Raw genomic sequence first — 21057 nt, forward strand, 5'->3', positions numbered from 1 at the left:
GGACTTAATTGAGCTTAAAATCAGGCTGATGAAATTTCATAGTTTTATAGTATGTGGGGAAAAAAACAAATATGGATGACATGTGACACATGAATCCAAAGTAACATCTTTTTCATGTATTTTTCGGGGGGTGTAAGATATTTCTCAAATGTTTTCTTAATCCCCACAGCACTGCTATAGATGGTGGTGATGTCATGGTGTGCAAGAACCGTTTCTGTCCCCATAAATGAAGACCTGCTCTAAATAGTTGTCTAGAATAAACTACAAGCCGCTTATCATTGTATATCTCTTGGCTCTGGGCCACTGAATCAAAGCTCAGTTGTTTACAGTCAACCAATAAGGTTATCTTCAGCTTAAATGTTATTTAATAATTGTGCTATATCTATTTTTTTTGGTCATCCTTGTTTATAAAGTAATAACAATACAATGATAACACCCAAAAATAGTTATTATTATTAACCAGTTGCCATGTTTTCTTTTCTGCTCATGTACAGAAGTTACACTCTTTATGCTAAACGTTGATGTGCTAATTATGATGCTGTAATAACTACTACAGATACTGATTAATAAGACTGAGGAGACATGTTTTTGGTTTTGGTAAACTGATCAGACATTTAGAATAAAATTAGTCCAAATGCTGTGATAGGACAAAAGGTTTCACTGTGACAGCTCCTGACTGATTGTTACAAATAATTACTAAAAATAACCTCATTATGTGCAACTCCGCAACATGAAGTCATAACCATTATTATGTTTCCTGAAATGATTCCATAACGGTGTGTTATGAGCTCTTCTTCTGGTGGGTGAGTTATGCTTGCTTTGTGTTTGGAGATGATGTTCATAGCTGTGATGAATCTTGTAACATCCGGTGTTTTTGAGAGGAGGACAGAAATAAAAGGCAGTCTGTCATCTTTAGATGTTGTAAAATCCAATCGGTAAGATAAACACATGCATAAAAGCCTGCATGTTGTAGCCAGCGCAGCAGTTGGTTGCCAGTATTGGGGTGCAGTGCCAAGTGAGCGCAGCTTGTTCCAGTCTGACAGAGTGGACTAAAAAAATTCAGTTACTTATTATTTTTCCTTGCTCAATAAGAGCAGAGACACTATGTTGATAAAAAAAATATTGAGCCTTTTAATCTTTGAAATTACATGTTTTCAGTCCCATTAAGTATAACGAAATGTGATATATAAATACAGTTGCCATTGCCACAGGTGTATAAAATCAGGCACCTAGCCAGGCGGCCCCTTTACAAACATTTGTGAAATAATGGGTTGTTGGAAAGAGCTCGCTGAATACGAGTGTGGTGCTGTAATGGGATGCCACTATTGCAGCAAATCAGTTTGTGAAGCTTTTTCCCTTCTAGATATTCCACAATCAACTGTAAGTGGTCTTATTGCAACATGGAACGATTTAGAAACCACAGCACCTCAGCCACAAAGCAGTACAGCGCATAAAGTTAGAGAGGTTGCAGAGTGCTGTGCTCTGCTCACTGCTGCAGATTCCCAGACCTCTGCTGGCTTCAATATCAGCACAAAAAGGGATCTTCACACCTGTAACATCTACACAACCTCTACAGAGAAAATATCCATCCATCCATCCATTTTCATCCATTTATTCAGCCCAAACAGAGAAGCCCAGACCTCCCTCTCCCCAGCCACCTCCTCCAGCTTAGGAGGAGGTGACCGGGGGAACAACAAGGCATTCCCAGGCCAGCCGAGAGATATAATCTCTCCTCTGAGCCCCTCCCGAATAGCCGAACTTTTCACCCTATCTCTAAGGGAGAGGCCAGCCACCCTTCGGAGGAAGCCCATTTCCGCCGCTTGTATTCGCGATCTCGTTCTTTCGGTCACTACCGACAGCTCGTGACCATAGGTGAGGGTAGGGGCATAGATCGACTGGTAAATTGAGAGCTTCGCTTATACACTCAGCTCTCTCTTCACCACAACAGACCGGTACAGCGTCCGCATCGCCGCAGCCGCTGCACCAATCCATCTGTCGATCTCCCGCTCCCTTCTCCCATCACTCGTGAACAAGACTCCGAGATACTTGAACTCCTCCACTTGGGGCAGGAACTCGTCCCTGACCCGGAGTGGGCACTCCACCCTTTTCCGGCTGAGGACCATGGCCTCAGATTTGGAGGTGCTGATTCTCATTCCCACCGCTTCACACTCGGCTGCAAACCGTTCCAAGGTGAGCTGAGAAAATAACAAAATGATAAGAGGAGCATCTCAATTTCAGCTTTGTCTATTTAAAATTTTGTGTTATATACTGGGATTTTTATTATTTGAGCTATTTTTTTTTTTTAATATTTTGTAAATGTTGTAAATTATTTAATTGGTGTGTTGATTTGTTACAACTTACTCTCTTTAGCAACTGTGACCACATAATTACCTCTGGGATTAATAAAGTGTCCTGATTCATGACATGGTCTCAGGCACAAAGAAGCCCCGCCCACTTGCCAATCTTCTGTGAGCATCCAATGAAACGTAAGTTGGCTCAAAATGAAGGAGTAAAGAACTTAAACATCTTGTTTCAGACAGTGGTTGAACTGAGAGGTTGCAAAAGACCCTGTTTTAGATAAATAAGTGTTACTTTGAACAGTGAATCAAATATGGAATGGGAAATGAGAAATGAGTCCCTCTCTACTTCAAACCAAAGACTATAACATAGTGCAACATATTCATAAGTGCCTAACAGAGAAAACACAGAGCATTATGTCATCCTGTGGTTCTTATGCAACACCAAACAGTGGAAGCAGCAGATGGACGCCATCGACTCTAAATTATGACGAGTTGTGAGGGGAAAACTGCAGATTTATATTGTTTGGGAATAACCATATGGGAACCCCCTCTTGCTGAGTAATTGAATTGTGTTTGCATTTGCTGTGGAATGCCGTGGGTCACATTATTAAAATATATGCTCAGCCCTACCGTTCAGAGGACTTATCACTTCATCAAAACTTCTGATTCAGACCTACCCCTCTGGCACACTCTCGTTATACGGTCTCTTTCATTGTAGCAGTGGTTTTGCTTTAGAAGCTGCTTTTTTTCTTCTACTTGTTCTTCTTCTTTTTTCCCGTCAGAGAAACCCCAGCTCAGATTGTCTCTGCCAGATGCTTCCTTACTCTAAATCATCTTTTGAAGTTCTAATCACGGGTATAAAATGGCCCGTAAAAGCTCTTTTGTGGCTGCCAGTTATTGTATGTCCAAATATAACAAAATGGTTTGAACTCACAAAAAGTGACCAACCAGCTGTCGGCTTTAGATCCTCAACCTCTTGCTAACAACAACCCATTGAAGTCCCTTTTCCACTTGTTCTTTCATGACTTCTCACACATGACTCACAGATTTGCATATCAGCCCCCTCTTAGTCACCGGCAGCGTGCGATTATGCACCTTCTGATACATTCTGTTTGTACATTAATATAAGCAGCAGATGTGGATTGAACAGATGCAGGAACCCCAAAGCGTATCATCCTTTGAGTGTACAAAAAGCACATCTACACATTCAGCAAAATTGTTCTAAATGATATAACCAGCCATTCATCTTTTGTGTGAAGCTGATGCATAACTGTTCAGTTTATACGGATTACACCACTAACAGAGTCTGATATACACCTCGAGATGACAAATGTTTTGTCTTTTGTATTTAGCAACCTTAAAAATGTAATTTTTCATTAAAATTCATGTCAAGCTTTTTATGGATTTATCCCTAAAATGACTCACTTCTTTTAATCTTGCCACAGCAAATGTTTAAGATCCTGTTTCATTCCTTTCCCCATTTTTGTGGCTTTAGATATCCTTGCTATTGCTCTGATTGATGCTGATCAGTTTGGGGTCCCTGCAGTCGAGGATTTTACTGACTTAACTGTACACTCCTGTAGTGTAAGGGAGATTGATGAGCAACTCTATAAAACCACATCTGGATATCCACTATGTTTTTATAGTCTAGGTGGTTCTAATCCTCTGGGCTGACATTAACTAGATTTAATTTCTTTTTAGCCAAAAAAAAAACAGTATTGCATTTTTAAAAAATGTAGCAGGAAGGGAAATGAATACTTGGATATGATCTGGATCACATATACCCATCTCGGCCATGTGATCAGCAATATATCACCATGTGACCAGCTTTTGACCTACGGTCCTGGTTTGTTTTAATCACTGGCCCGCTCGTGGATCGCCTCTCCCAACAACAAGCCAATTAGTTCAACCAAAGAACAGTCGGAGCGCTGTCAGATCACGTCTGTGTCTTCTCTGTGTGCCCGTGGAAATGGATCATTCATCCATTTGCCCTCTTGAATAAGCAGCTTTGGGGGTAGCATGCTGGGCTGCTGCTGCAGCAAATATTGACCGGTGCAGATTGCGTCACGATGGTGTGTCGATGTGTCGTGTGTCTGTACACCAACAGTCGTATAGCTGTGTGACCTCGATCTTCCCACGCTGTGACCCCTGCAAAGCAATACAGCAACACAGATGTGAGCTTCAATAGCAAGTACTGGCTGCAGTTACATGCACACATAACTTGAAATTACTTGAAGTGGAAAGGATTTTAACACTGATGTTTTTGTATTCACCAGTGCATTTGATTTTCATCTACCTATTAAATAGTACCGTTTAAGAATGAAATCCTCTATTTTAGCATACTCTGAAGTCAATCTGTTGCTGATTAATGCTGCCATTTTACTTCTTTTGCTTTTCTTAACATTTATTTGATGATTATAAACTCCAACTTCCATCATGCCATTTAAAATTTTTTTTTAATGCTGTGGCATATCGTCTGTAACATCCTTCAAAAAGAAACGGAGAAGGACGAGGAGTTTTAACATTTACCAAATCCTGCATTTTGTGCACTTTTTCCTATTTCTTTTGTGCTTTGGCTTTTAAATCCACCAGAGGAGTGAGACAGGCTGACATTATAAAAGATGGAGTAAGTTTCAAATAAAACTTGAGACATTTCCTGGTTTTCATTCTGTGAGGCAGAGCGTTCTGTCGAGACGCAGCGAGGCTGGCTCTGGCTATTTTTGTTCTTTAAACATTTACTGGAGAAAATGATTACCTTCGTGAACATATTTCCAGCGTAAGATTCATTGCTTCTATTTCCCTTAATCATATTGGGTGCTTGTTTTTCCACATTCTGAGCGATTGCTGCTGCTTTCATTGTCGGTATTCATTTGTGTAAATGGGAAAAGGCGCTGTTTAAAAAATGCTGCTTTGTCAGATTTAATGCCAGGTCTGAAGTAAGGAGAAACAACAGTGATGACCCTTTACTGATCTACGAAAGGTTTTCACTGCATAGTCATTCAATATGTGGTGCAATTAAAATGCCAAGCAACAAATTATACCGGCACCGCAGCTCCAGAATAGTTATAGAGCTCATAATTCATTTGATACCAAATCTTACCACCCTGAATTTAAGACTAATTTGAGCAGTGCGGTTGTTTCCAGTGTGAAGGATAGCCGGAGCTCTGTATGCTTTGTGGTATCTATAATAAGCTTTTAGGGTGAGAGGATTTTCAGCTGGAGGCCCTGTCAGCAATAATCAGATTCATATTTATTTCCCAAAGCTTCATATGAAACCACCTTCAGAGAGAAGTCTTACAGCATACTATACTGATAATAGAGATGACATCATCTGGTGGGGATTTTGGAAATCCTGACTCATCTGCCCACATCTGTGCACATACTGACCGCTTTGGGTTGTGTTTGCTGTATTGTGTGCAACAAGAAGATGAATTTAATGAACCTGTCACTACTGAAAGCACTTTGTGCAGTTTGAGCTGTAATTACTTTTTAGTTTATTTTCAAGCATTCTGCACTGAGCACCCGTCCATGCATCGTGGCGTTTCTTTTACGATGGTATAAAAAAAAAAACATTACATTTTTATTTGGGGTGCTTTGATGCCCAATTATGATAGCCGCTGAACTGAAGGGAAACGTTGCTTAATCGAGAGGTCCTTTGTAACTACAAATGATCCATGTTTATTAGCAGTACAGTGGTTGGAGATGCATTTATATTGTGGAGCTAAAATGTAGGATTCCCATTCATACGAGTGCATTCAGAGTTGCAGAGCCTTTGCTAGAATGTCTCTAGCGAAGAGCTCAATGTCATTGTGTGGGAGCTGGAGATCTATTGGTAATCAACAGCAAACACTGGAAGCTTTGGCAGCAGGCTCGGTCTGGGTGCTTTAGCTCTCTGAACAGTTCAGTGGGAGAGAGTGGAGTTCTTGCAGGAGAGAAAGACATAAAATAAAAGGCTGTGAAAAGTGGGTAAATCTTGCAACAAAGCGGCAACATTGTTGCAAGATTTACCCACTCGAGTCAGATGGTGGCAACAATTCAGTTTACAAGAACTAAATCATGATGATTTAGTTCCACATTTTAACCAAACCAGTATCCTAGATCTCAATAGTTGAATCAGCTACGGTGTAGATGTGGGGACAATGGATGGAATCCCATTTTGTGCAGATGTTCATCGACCCCAGAAAACGACTCATTGAACCCTGATTTTTCTTTTCTTATTGTAACCATTAAGTCAATATTTGTTTATTTCTCATGAAGTTTTGCTATATTTACGTTACATTTTCTACATATATTCATATTCCCCTCAGGATACTTGTAATCGCTTTGTTGATCTCGGTAAAAAGTCAAGGATGTAAAAATTGATGCTGTGATTCACATTTGATTCTTACTCTTGTTTCATTATTAATAGGTTTCAGAAGAAAGTAGGCTAAAAGAGAATTTTTACTGACTCAGTTCTGATTTATTTTTATTTTTCATTTCATCGCATTTACAAATTCTTTCTCAAGCAAATACGGACAATGTTAAGATTACGCTGCCAAATTTCTATGGCCGAGTGCTCAGCTTGCACACGGATGTATTGCAACTGTGCCCCCTTAAATATTATTCAAACTGATATTTAAATCAACATTTGATGTAATCTTCTGACTTTTAGCAGTTTGAAGAAGTTTAAAGTTGTTTTCTTGGAGGTTGGTCACTTCTGGAAAGCTATAGTCATTACATGATATTTACAACAAAGAGCTATGAATATAGTTGATTAGTGTGCTGCTGGTGGATGAGAACGCTTTAATCATTTCTTGTAATCCTCTACTTTTTTTGTCTTGCTCCTTTTTGTTCTATATTATTGCATTGGGAATTTTCTTTGCAGATCACAGCTATCTGAACAGCAATATGTGCTGCTCAAAGAGGTTTACTTTTGTCTGCAGACACCAGTCAGTCTGTCATTTATAACAGTAGCTGCTGTGAAAATGTCAACCGTATTGTTTAGCAGTGTGGTTTATGTGTTTATAATTGCATCCGTGTCCTTAATTCAGACCTGATATCAATATCTATCATTCTGTTTGCCTGGAGCTATACCAATTTAATTATGACTGGGTTTGGAGCTGCGATGCTTTGCTGTCAGCCGACTGACCCGTTTGTCTGCCCTCTGTTTATTTTGCAGATGATGAAGTTTGCCTGGGATAACTACAAGCGCTATGCTTGGGGCAAGAATGAGCTGCGGCCTTTGACGAGAAACGGGCATATTGGCAACATGTTTGGTGAGTATTTGCTGGAGACTCAGAAGGCCTGAAAGGTCACCTGGTTTTTTGGTATTTATTTATTTATTTTTAAGACCCACTGACCTTTCTCTTGGAAGACTTTCATGTGAAAGACAGACTAAAACTAGGGAGGGAGGCAATTTTGTGATCAGTAGAAGCACCAGCCACAGAAACTAATTTAAAATCTATAGTTTTGTGTTTGGGTGGACAAAAGAAGGATAAGAAGGTTGCAAATGTCTTTATTAGAAACAGACCAGGGCCGACTGTTTCTCAGTTTGGAACGGATGGACAACTACACCAATCTTAAACTCTCACAGGCTAGCACTGATTTAGAATTTCAGAGCAAGTAGTCTGCCTAAAATAACAATTTGACTGAAAGTTGATTTTTGGCTTTTTAATTCCATGTTTTTGTGCTGTGCTGGGGAGAAAAAAACACTTCATGAAAACACTTTTTTTTTTCCCACAGCAAAATTAATATGACCCAACAGATAAACAACACTGACATCCTGATAACAAGCCAATACCGGCCCATCATGATGTTCCCACAGTATATTTGGAGATGGTTTTTGTCCCGTTGCTTACTGATACCATTTTTTTTTCCAGTTCTGAATGTCTTTCTAACAACTAACTGACCGCGCACACAAACAAAAATCAAATTTTCTTCAATACAACATGTCATCTTGGCAATTAAAAAAAAAAAATAAAAAAAATTTAAACTATATAACTTCCCCCTAAACCAAGTTACATAAATTTTCTCTCACTTTAACAACTAATATTAAAACATGCTCACATTGGTGAAGTTGGTTTAAGTTTTTGTTATAAATGTTTTGGCAAACTTTGTGTCTTCAGTCACAACAAAGACTTTCCATGCTAACTAAATGTTAGCACGTGGCCTACTGCTGTGTATGCGTTGCACATGCACGAGGCTGATCAGCTGGTTACTGATTAGGGCAGAGAAAGCCGGAAATCAGCCGATTCCGGTTCCTTGCCTGTCAATTGTTGCATCTCTATATATTATTGCAGCGGTCCCCAACATTTTTTTTGCACCACGGACAATATTTTCATAGACCGGCCTTTAAGCTGTCACGGATAAATACAACAAATAAAACCAGTACCAGTACCAAAATAAGAAGATTTATTCATGACACACAGGAAAAGATTAAAAAATAGTGATAAACACAGATAAAACCCCAGAAAACCATAAATTTCCCACTCGAACATTGCGGCCCGGTACCAAACGACTCAGTGGGGGTTGGGAACCGCTGTATTAGTGCATCAATATTCACAAGCCCTCAAATGTACTCAGGATGTCGTCCAGCACCTCATGACGTTAAATATGACAGACGTTAAATAAGCCAAGAAGAGAAACATAAAGTCACAAGGTCCTTCGTAATTTTGGATTTTGATAATAAGGCAGCACACATGGATAATCTAGTTAAATGAGGAAAACCAAACAAAGTAGTTTAAGCTCTGCTTAAACCAGAACTGACATCCAACTCAAAGCACAGAAATAAGTGAAGTGCTATTAATCCTTTGCTTTTGACGTGGGCTATGTTGTGTAACATATCTCCATAATATTTCCATAATTAGACATTTGACGTAACTGTCTATTAACTGATTCAGAGAAAAGCAATAGTGCCTTAGACATGCGGTGGTTAGTCTCATATTGTAGCCTACTTTCAGACGGTAGGCACATTGTTTAATTTTAAATTAAAAATTAAAATAAAATATTTATCTTTTGTGTCGAGCTTAGAAATAGAGGTTGTTTTGCACCGTTTTGCTTCGTTGGCTTCTGATCAGCTCTTTCAATACTGAATAATAATTGAAGCCATGTAATGGGCAACAATTCTTATAGCTTATAGCTTTTTCACTCAATAATCTGTATTTGTAAATTCTGTTTGTAAAAGACAGTTTGTTTAGAGGTCTTTATAATGCTCTTCTTCTTTTGCTTGTGCTTTGATGGGGCTGCTTTTGAGAAGCTGCAGGTAGCAGTAGTTTAACTCGAATTTCAAATGAGACAAAAGCAACTGGATTTCTACAGATATAAAAATATATTATACCTGCACACCTTCTGAAAACAAATCATAAGTAATGAATTTTTAAAAAATCCAGCTGTCATAAGAACGACAACACATCGCACTTATTTGCACCTCAGTGAGCTTTTGACACTATGTTTTCTTGAGCTTTCACTCAGCACAGGAAACCTCGCAACCTGCCAGGGGTGTCACAGTCTCCCAACAGCCTCTAATTGGAGCCAAATCCAGAGGGGTCCTGCAGTCCTCTGCAGTGGAGCATATCAGTCAGTTCGCACTTCTGTGCCTGAGGGAAATCCCACAATAAAGCTCTTAATAAAAGGTGGATCAGCTCTTATTAAGACTTGGGCTGGTACTGTCTTCCATACCTGAGGTCTTCCTCTTTCACTTCTGTAGGGATTCACAAGTATTAGAGAGGTTGTGGTTAAGAGGAGTCACTTTAAAGCAAAGGCCTTGAGCCACGTTTTAAAGCAACTAATCCAGGATCACCCTTAGATGAAAATGACCAAAAATAATTCAAACACAGATTTTGCCATCATTTGTTTATTCAACCGGTTTGGTTAATGTTTGTAGTTAAAGCTAAGACATCAGAGAAAAGTTTTGTTCTCGACCTATTAGTTATAAAAGAATAAGGTTTTAAAATCTGTTCATATGCCAGTTCAGTCATTCTCAAACTGTGGTAGGCTTACCACTGGTGGTACGTGGGCTCCCTCTAGGGGTACGCGGGAAGTCTCCCCCCAAAAATTTAAGATTAAATAATATACCATGTTCTGACTGAGGGATTTCTGAAAAAAATCTAACGTACAGCTCTGTTTCGACGTGCACGAACCATGAACAAGGGTCGTGAAGCCAAAAATCCAGCAGCTTAACCACCACAGCAAAAATTAAAACGTACAGCTCTGCTATCACTTCCAACATAAATGAAGACGGAAAACTAAACAGCAGTTTGTAGGGTTAGTGAAGCTGGGCTAGCTGGTATATAATGATGTGCTACGTGATCGCTAGCTACACAACTATGTTAGCATAACATAAACACAGTGAAGCTGGAGGATGAATATGGGCTCAAAATGTGGTCATAAATATTTTGTACTTGTAAATCAGTTTTGTACTTGTAAATCAGGATTTGTATGTGCAAAAATCAGAGAACAGATGGGTTTGGCTGTCGGAGGGGCGCTTTTTTTGAACTGCAGGTCTTTGAAGGGAATAAATGCCCTTTTACATGCCAACCAAGCGTTTTCCTTCATCACCATGAAGGAAAACAGTCTCTGGTCGTCCGAGTTTGGTGATTTTTGTGTAACAGGTCTACATGTTTAATACAGGGACTTCCACAGCCTTTTCAACAGCGCTGCGGACCGCGGGGGGGCGGGCAGTGTTTTGGAAATGACAGTCTTCGTTACAAAGCTTTCTTCGTTATGAATTAGCATACATGTTTTTATTGAACATTTGAAGAACTAGCAAAAAAAACCAAACTCTTGTAGAGGACAAAGTCAGAGATAGAAAAGACAAGGAGCAGGTGCATCTAGTACAGGTAGAGCTGCTGCAAAAACCAACAGAGCTCAGCAACCAGCGCAACAAATTCTGGATCCTTAGCTTTTAGTTAGCATTAGCAGCACATGTCCGATGTGAAAGGACTTTTATGCTGCGCACTGTGACTTACAGCAATGGTCCCGGGTCAGCCCTGACTTTGTGTTAAACTAATCCTAAAGTAATAATAGTATTTCTAACCACTGACATACCACAACTTTATCCTTTCAACAGCTGCTGAAAGTTAGGGGACCTAGCTGCTATCGGATATTTATATAGAGATCCTCCAGCTTCAAACTGTATTATCCTCAAAGACCTGCAGTTCAAAAAAGCGCCCCTCCGACAGCCAAACCCATGTGTTCTCTGATTGGATTGTTACATTTGTGATTGACATGACATTGACCAATCAGATGAAAGGAAGAAAAAATAGGGTCAAAATTTGTACTTGTAACTTGCAGGGTTTCTTTTGGCTAAGTCCACACACAAATATTTTTTACGCACCCACAAATTCTCTTTACACATACAAATCTTTTTTTACACATACAAAACTGATTTACAATTACAAAATATTTATGACCACATTTTGAGCCCATAGATGAACTCTTACTTTTTTCCACTCGATAAAAGTTAACGTCATGGTTCCCGATGGTTAGGGACAAATGCAATCGCATGGCTGGATGCTGTAAAAGGACCAAACTTCAGTCAGGAGAACAACTGAGAAAATCCATCCACAATACGAGGTTAGTCATTAATATACTGCTGCATGGGCTGGGCTGCAGTTACATTGTAAGGGTGTTCATGAGGGTGAGTTCGATGAGAAAGAGGAGTGCAGCGTTATGTCTGTGTTATCTGATGAACTGATTATAAATCAATCTTTTTTTCCATCTGTGCTTTTTTGTGTTGATACTGTGTGTTATCCAGTATTTTCACAAGCACAATGAACTGCCAGCATCATTCAGTGAAAAACAGAAGAACAAATTAGATAACAAGCGCTCCAAATATAATAAATCCAAACTGTTTTCCCCCACTCTCTACTGTTTTAATGTAATAAATTTAGTTGATTGACTTTTCTCAATGTAATTAGGCTGATATTTTGCTGCAGAAAGCCTATTTTGTTAGTCGATTTTGTTGATTAATATGCTGCAGGGAGCAGAGATCTGTTAGTTTTTACTACAAGTCGTGTTTCAAGATGAGTTATCAAGGCTTCATCCACTTACTCTACTTGTGAAGTAAGGGATCATTAGGAAGGAATATCAGCCAAGGACACTGAAAGTTAATGGACTGTACCGTTGTCAATATTAAAACTTGAGAGATGATAGAGATGATGATAAACTTGCAATGATTTGTTCGTGTTAAAGCTGCATTAAGCAATGTCTGACTGCTGGGAGATATGGGACTCCAAACAGACTCAAAGCAGTGAGCCTTGATATCAGCTTATTAAATTGTTATTGGTAGCATATTCACAAACAATCACTTCATCACATTTACACATTCAGCACAAACAGCTTGTATTTTATACGGATTCATCCCCGGGAGCTGGATTTATACCTGACGCTAAAGGTTAATGGCACTTCTAGCTAGCTGAGACGCAGCTTATAAATTATAGCTTGGTGTCAGATTGTGATGATAGCACAAGCATGGCGCTAGTTGGATTCAATGCAGTTATGGCTAAGTTTTGTGGCGTTTGCATGCTTTTTTCATTTTCTTTTTTCTCCAGGCGCTGTGCTAGGTTAATGCTGGATCTCTTGGCCAGGACAACCTAACATAAGAATAGCTGTGTGTCACAGCTGTGTTTTGCATTCTTTTCATTTACTTTGTGATGTAGGCAGTCAGAAAAAAGGCATTCCATGTAAAGGAGATTGCTGCTATACAGAAGGTTGACAGCGAGGTGACAGTTTGCTAGACTGTATAACCTGAGAGAAGATATTGAGATTGTTTTCATCCTGCTTTGTTGTATTCACGCCATGAAACCATCAGTTGTATAAGAAAACAAATATACTGGAATCTGGCAGTGGGGCCTGATACGGCGAGAATTTGCAACATGATGCAATAATTAAACAAACACTCAACTATGCATATTAGCTGTGCAGTTCATGTGTCTTTTAGCTATAGTAAATACACTGCTAACATAGACCCCAAACACTGAATAACAATGGCTATTGAATAAATAAGTGAAATGAATTATTTCAAGCATGCTTTCATTGAACAAGGTCAAACTTTTTGCATGCTGAGCGTGAATACATGGTGCGTGTAATTAAAATCCCTTCGCTTACTCGTTGTATATCAAGCAATCTTGTGCGACATGTTTATTGTTCATGCTTCTATTGCAGTGATGTAAATACGATCTATAAGTCAGCACCATTTACAAGTTAGAAGCAGTGTGGTGCTCAGTGCTGAAGGATTCCTGTGAGACATATGCAAAGTGATTCAGCCCTGTGGACCAAATAAGTCCACACATGGAGGTGAAAAGCTGTGAAATATGCAGGAAGATGCAAAAGGGGTTTGCTAATTTTCACTGGGATTTGGCACACTGTGACACATCAACATTTAATTAATTTAGGAAAAAATTAGATTTGAACTGAAGAATCGGTTGATGATGGATCGTACTGTTTTTGTTTAATTGTATTGAATTAAGCCATGGTTACATACTGATATTGACAAGTATAGCAGTCACCTAATATGTTGTTTCCATATAAAATTACATTTTTTTTTATATATATATATATATATATATATATATATATATATATATATATATATATATAGATATATATATATATATATATATATATATATATATATATATATATATATAGATATATAGATATATAGATATATAGATATAGATATATAGATATATAGATATATAGATATAGATATATAGATATATATATATATAGATATATATATATATATATAGATAGATAGATAGAGAGAGATATAGATATATATAGCTTTTGCATTCATGAACGATATCATAAATCAGTGCAATATTTTACAATGATTTATTTATTAATTACATGGCAAATTATTAATTTGGAAGTCAGTTTTTAAATGTTTTGATGTTTCTATAATATGTTTAAAATATTGAAGAGTACAACGCACAGCTTCTCCAAGTAATTGCTGTCTTTATCCATACAGCACAGCTATCCATTAAGAACCTTAATGCCGATCCGACTGATATCCGAACAACAAAGGTAGTGTAGAAAAAGCTATTTATCTCTGGCAGCACCGCTGAGGAATAGTCAAGTCTCCAAGTATGAAGGGAAGCGAAAGACTTTGTTCAACAGAATATGGTTAATACTGTAAGAAAATGTTTTTTCAGTCTGTTGAAAACTGTCATCGTTTTCCTGCTTTCAGCTATCCTCGTGTGTTGCACAGTGCATTATCTATGAATAGAGAGTGGGAGGTTGTCAAAGGGAGAGGAAGGGAGAAAGGGCATCATGCTAGTGAGTAAATGTCACATTGTGAGGGGTGGTGCAAGAAGCCAGGTATGAAATTGGATGCTGTGTTCTTTAATTTAATCCCCAGAGCAAACAGAAATGCTACGAGATTGGATCTACAGTACGGTTAGCAACGGCGTCTGAGGTTTGTCAATATGCTGAAAGTAACCAGAACATCCCTGCTGCTCGACCTACAGCCCGGCCCAAACCACAGAGAGGCAGAGAGACATTTTACTCCAAACCTTCTGTCACACTTTCACTTTTACTATAATCTTCCTTTAATTCTTTCTTTCAACCCTACGTTCCTTTTTATTTTTGCTATAATCCCTCTTCCCTTTGTCATGACCCTCAAGGCTGAAAGCGTCTCTCTTAATTCTTTTCTCTGAAACAAAGTTCTGATACTTCCTTTCCTCCTTTTACTTTTGTCATTTAAATTACTTTATTTCTTCAGAGCTTATTAAAATTTCTTTTGCCTTGGGCAATTAGAAAGCTAATTTTTTTTAACGTACTTTGAACAATCGTGCCTTGATGTGAGATTGTGTGGGAGTTCCCACTCAGCCAACGTGTAGTCATTTATAATAAAGTTAGCATATACGCATTCACGGAGGTTAAACTTTAATTAACAAGCATTTATTATAATATGTTGAAAATTTGTGTGACATAATAAAACTGGACAAGAAAATCATCACAGATGTAATTTACTAATTGGGTATAAAGCAGTTGGTAGCGCTGTCTTGTCCCTATCCGGTTTCATGTCAGGTTAATATTAAATCTCCTCGAGCATTGTGAAGAGGTGAAAATCAAGGTCACCTTTTACTTTAGTGCATATGACAGCAACATTTGTTTTGTCTCCAGCTTAAGAAATCATTTGTTTTTGTAAAATGAGATTCACGCAGCAGCACAGAGGAATATCTGTCACCCTATTCTCAGTGCCTGAGGAGAATACTGCATAATGTAAAGCATGTTCAGTGTTTTTAATTTAGAAAGTAAAATTGTAGTGCTAATTGAAGCTTGGATTTATGTATTAATGGCATGCAAAAGCGTGCACTTTGTTGGAAAAGTTGAAACTCTTTTGAAGCAGATGCAATGGGGAGGTGGTTAAGTTGAAGGGCTTTGTTTTCCATTTAATGCATTTCATTGATAAATTTCAGCTTAAAGGTGGAGATGACTGTGACCCAGATGGAGTTTGTGTAGTTCAGCACTTGTTATATTTACATGTTAATAACTTTTACCAGTCGGCTTCAAGTTTTGGTGCTGATATTATCAGCAGCTTTCACCGTGGCTGACATAAAGCATTGAAGGTCAATTGGATGATATGCAAGATGTCTCGCCTGCTGCCGCTGTTTACTTTCAGCAATAATAAATGTTAAAGCATGGGGTGCTTACCGGCATGAAATCTGAAATGGTTTTGTCTAATCACTGGAAATAGATGCTCCTGAAAGGAGCTTGAGTTTTCACTACAAAATATCCACCACAGTGGGTTTTATATTGCTAGTCTAAAAATTTACAATAGCTTTCTAATGGAAGACAACATTTACATATGATCACCTTGAAGGTTATTTGGTATACTGGTTTAATTTACACATCCAGCAGTTGCAGAACACATTTATTATAATTGATTTGGAGATGTTTCTTTTTTTTCTTTCATATTTGACCTCTTCAAGTCCAGTACCTCCACTCTTCCTTTGTTTTTTGGCCAAATGAAATGTCTGCTCTTTAGCTAAATGTTCAACATTTATATAGTTATAGCAGCTTGAAGAATGAAAGTTGAACACAGTGTTGAGTTTTGAATTATATATTTTGAATGCGTATTTGCTGATTATATTGTTTTAATGTAAGAAAGGCCTAACTCTGAGTACACTCTGTGCCAAAAAGTGCAGTCGGGAAACTGCATGCTTTTGCAGAAGCGCTTTTGCAGCTAGAATGAAGTGAAAGTGAAACCAACTAGGCTGTTTGATCGAAACTTAAAGTGTGGCATGACGTGAGAGCAAGTATATAAATAACTAGGCTTCCGTTTGTGCTTCAGACCTTGGGTTGTGTGTTATGAGAAAGGTCTTCATATCTGGATATGTAAAATAAAGATCATTTTTAATGATCAAAAGACCACTTTTGAGCCTTGTCTCTTTTTGGCCCTAAGAATCTAAAAGAATAGTTTTTAACAACAGTAAGTGTAAATCTGGAGGATGATTTGACAGAACTACTGTACCTCTTAATTGCTTTGGTTTCGGTTTTAAAGTGGTCATTTATGTCCTTTGTTTAATTCATCTTCTGGTTTCATGCCTCTGTGAGATCAGCTGAGGTGAGCTTTTACTTTTATTGATCAGTTCATATTGACATGGTGAGCAAGGAGGCATCATAGAGAGTGGAAAATTTTTGTTTAGAGAAACAGTGTGATAGCTCGGGGCAAAGCAAGACATTATGATATGAGATTTTTCATACTTCAGGCTATCAGGAAAGCCTTAACTCCCTTATTTAGATCTGAAACTTAGATCTAGAACTGATTTAAGAGAGTGTGGGAAAGTGATGCAAAGTCATTTTGGGACACTTGTTAACTGCAAGACTTGCAGGCTAAAGCTCTCAGTGCAATGAATTATTTTCAATATTTGATTCCCAGAGCTCTCGTGCCCTACTTGTATGGTGGAGGGCATTAGCTAAAACAATCAGCAGTGATTGCTCTATTTCCAGCTTATCTCAGTGCAAGACTGAATGGTCGTCTCAGCCTTGAATTCAGAAGGCATTGTTAAACACAAACAGAGCATCATTCTGAAGAAGTAATGTATGATATACAGAAAAGGTATATATGGCATATAAGTACACACTTAAGGATTTGCAAAGGAAAATACTGATCCTAAAACGACTACTCCCAGCTTACCAGACAAAGCTAAAGAAAGCCAAATAAAATACTTCACCCTTTCTTAAAAAGTCTGTCTGCAATCGTTATGATACTATTGAGATAATGTACCTAGATTAGCTTTTTTTCTTTTCTTTTCTTTTGAGTAAACACAAAGGTTTTGGCATTCTGGGTGAATCACCATAAGATGTTTGAGATTTTCTCATGTGCTTATTCACAGCCACACAGCTAGAAGCAAATCCGAGTGGACAGCTTGTTTATGGTATTAATCTTTTATCACCAGAGCCCTACAATAAAGGCTGTTTTCTTTGATCTGAAAAGAAAGCTAATTTAGGATGACTTGATTGCTGAGAGGATCTCTTCTTCCTGGAAAGACTCCAAAATGCATTTTCTTCTTTTCCTTTGTTACCATTCTGGGGAAAAGCCAGAAAGCCCATGTCAACTCTGCCTACTTGTCTAGTGTTTTGAAACCTTAGACTTATATTCTGTTCCCTTTTGGGCTACAACAAGTATATGGCAACCAGATGCTAGCTTATTATAAAGTACAGTTTTGGGTGAATGACAGGGACAAAAGTATTGGACCATAACTCTTAACCTTTCAGTTCAGGTGTTTTTAATGAATTGGAGTGTATTAATATGTAGTTGTAACAAGTCAACATTCCATCAACTGTAAGTGGTATTAGCTCAAATTGTAGTATTTTAGGGAACACAAGAAAATCATCCATGAAGTGGCAGACCACAAAAACTTACATAGTCAAGTCAATGAATGCTAATATATGTATTGCATAAAAGTCAGCAACACTGTGCTAACTCAATAACTGGAGTTCCAAAAACGTGTCTGGCTTTAACATCAGTACAAAAACTGGGTGCGGGGAGCTTCATGGCAAGGGTTTCCATGGCCAAGCAGTTCTTTTAGGTATAAAGTATTGGTGGCCCAGTATTTTCATCCATAATAGGGTATGATGCTTTTAGATTGGTACAAAAATCCTTTACACTCCTCTCGTGCAGCTTAAGACCCTTTCTTAGTTGAAACATTGACCAAGATTGCTTTTAAATTCTGCTTATATATCACCGGTTGTTTGGTCGTTTTATGTCATTTTCTAACTGATGTTGATTGATTAACTCAAGCCGTAAATGGTAGAAAAGCTGGGAATTTTATTATCACAGATAAATAAGTGGGTCGAAAACTCTGGAAATGGTTTTATTCACTTTTTTCCCCTCAAAATTTGGATAAGCATTATCTGTGTTAGTTAGCTTAGTGCTCAATTAGCCTAGCATGTGCAGACCCAGTGACTACAAGCACACCTAAAATTCACTAATTTACAGAAACAAGAAAAAAATAAATATTGAGAAATATAAATACTATTAAGGTGCTAATAGATTCCATTTTTGTTTATTAGCATTTAGCTAAGTGCCTAACTGCTGTGGGCTTATATTAGCGTACAAGCTAGCTAAAAAAAAAAGGTGTGATGCCCACTTTTAGCTAGCCTATCTATCAAGAGTTTAGTTATATACACTACCAAACTATGACCATTTAAACCATTTCATATGTCACATCCACTATATCCTCTTTAGATTCCCTCTTTTGCTAAGTTTGACAAGTGTAATTTACCATTATTATTAGATGTCTCATGTACTACTATCACTTTCTCCATTTGCTTCAAAGTGAGGAGCCAACCAATCCAACAGGCTAAGTGGTGGATTAAAGAGATGTTCATCCCTCTGTGAACGACGTCATTACCCCCATGCCTGCATATTTGGGTCACTAGCTAAGGCACATTAAATGCCAAGCCAAAACCGTAGTCTAACAGATGCTAGGGACAAGGCTTGTGATTGTGCTGAAAAAGAGAGAACATTACATTAGGTGTCACAGCTGCCCCTCCCTCACTCCAGAGATTTTTCATCAACAATAGATGTCCTATGGCTGTTAAGGGGATTGGCCACATGCTGCTATTCACAATTGCTTTCCAGTTCTCTGCTTCTCTACAACAAATGAAAGCATAAAGACCCCTTTTTACGCATGGAGAAATAGTTTTCCATTTTTCTGCCTTCATCTTATGATTATTTAATCCTGCATTTTTTTTTTCATTTTGTCCCATTACCTCTTTACCTTTCCATTCTCATCCCAAGAGGTGCAATTAAAGAGCATAAGGTCATCGGTTTTTGCTCACAGTTCTCCTGGCATGCAAAATGAGCTGCTTCTAGCAAAAAAGGCTGAACCATTCACCTTTTCTCTTATGGCACGCCTAAGGACAATTTGAAACCAGTAGCGTTTATTAGGAAACCCTGAGGGCTTTTTAGATGATGTAAAGCATTACCAGGTACTCTTACATGATAGAAACCTGAAAACCAGATTTACTCTGGATCGATGGCCCAAATAATGAAGTGCTGGATATTTATTATTTAGTTGGTCTGGTTGGAGGTGCTATTGAAAGGTGAAATACATTTTTTTATAACGCACCTGGCGGTTCTCAGTCATCCCGGATCCCCCCAAAGTGATGTTGGATTTTCACCAATTTTCACTGTCTTTCACTGTCTTACATCATCATAACCTACAGCAAACAAACTGGAGCTAAACATATCCGCTGTGGCATCACTTTTCCAAAGACAGTGCTGCTTAAAAGGGACTTGTATGTACTGACATACATGCATACTAATACTTGGATTTTACTGTTACTGATCGAGCACCTTTGCACCTGTGTCACTTGAAAGCTCCTCCTGTTTTGTCATTTATGGAACATTTATTAAAAGCAGTCAGCTTTATTCAGGAAGCACTTCGCTTGACAACTGCCTGCTGTTTCCTCAGCCTACATATTAAGCAGACAGGTTTTTTCCCCCTCCTTAGCAATTACCTCTCTGTAGACCTTGCACCTGGTTTTAAAGGGGGGCACTGTAAAGGTTAGAGAGAGCAAAGGAGGGAGTGGCAGCTTCCCTTTCCATTAAGGTTAAATGAAGGGCTACGCAAATGGTGCCCATCACCACCTGTCACATGCAAGTTACACACAGAAAGAAGGGGTGCAACCATCCACCCACTTTCCTTTTCTTCCCCATCAATTTCTATATCCCACGGGCTCCATCACGATGGGGTTGAAATCATCTGTCTCCATAGCGACCAGCACTAGGTGACAAATCAGGATCTGGTCCCTCACCCCATCCTGAGAGCACATCCCAACCCTCCATTCAATATTGCCTATTTGTTCTGGGACCAATAGGGCCTAAAGTGGAACTGCTGGCTGGCCACATCGTATATCATGATAATTGGAGGATATAGAGCAGTAGCAGCAGCAGTAGGGCTTTGGGAATTACTTTACTTTACATACTGTCACTGAGATATTCGTACAGCCCAATCTATATGGATTTTTGGGGTATTGTTAAAGTTGTAGTTTATTTTAAACATTTGTCAATGTAAGTATTTGTAGGACAAATGTGTGAATTAAGATGTAATAAAATAAAACAATATTTTCTCTCTTATTGCAGTTCTAGCTATTTGCAGTTTCTTTTTATGTGAGCAGTCTCAGCCAATGATATTGGTCTAGTTCAGGCTGTGTTACGTTGAGGAGCAATATTTAAATACTGCTTTTTACTTAGTGGTGCAAATGTTTGCTGTTGAAAATCCACTGTGCTGTATACAGTAGTCAGAAAGAGTTGTGT

The 21057-nt window shown here is 38.4% G+C and overlaps 1 protein-coding gene across 2 annotated transcripts in view; it reads left to right on the forward strand.

The window, feature by feature from the left end:
• The window catches only part of LOC146622714 (mannosyl-oligosaccharide 1,2-alpha-mannosidase IA), a 207540-nt gene that overhangs the window by 75313 nt on the left and 111170 nt on the right, over positions 1–21057 (forward strand). For both annotated transcript variants that reach the window (XM_085366357.1, XM_085366358.1), the window contains exon 2: positions 7459–7555. In XM_085366357.1, coding sequence (XP_085222483.1) covers positions 7459–7555 — 97 coding nt within the window. The remainder of the gene's footprint in view (positions 1–7458; positions 7556–21057) is intronic.

This window comes from Diplotaxodon limnothrissa, linkage group LG11 (genome assembly GCF_057381915.1).
Source record: "Diplotaxodon limnothrissa isolate DT_005_m linkage group LG11, D_limnothrissa_male_GT1.1, whole genome shotgun sequence".
NCBI lineage: Eukaryota > Metazoa > Chordata > Actinopteri > Cichliformes > Cichlidae > Diplotaxodon > Diplotaxodon limnothrissa.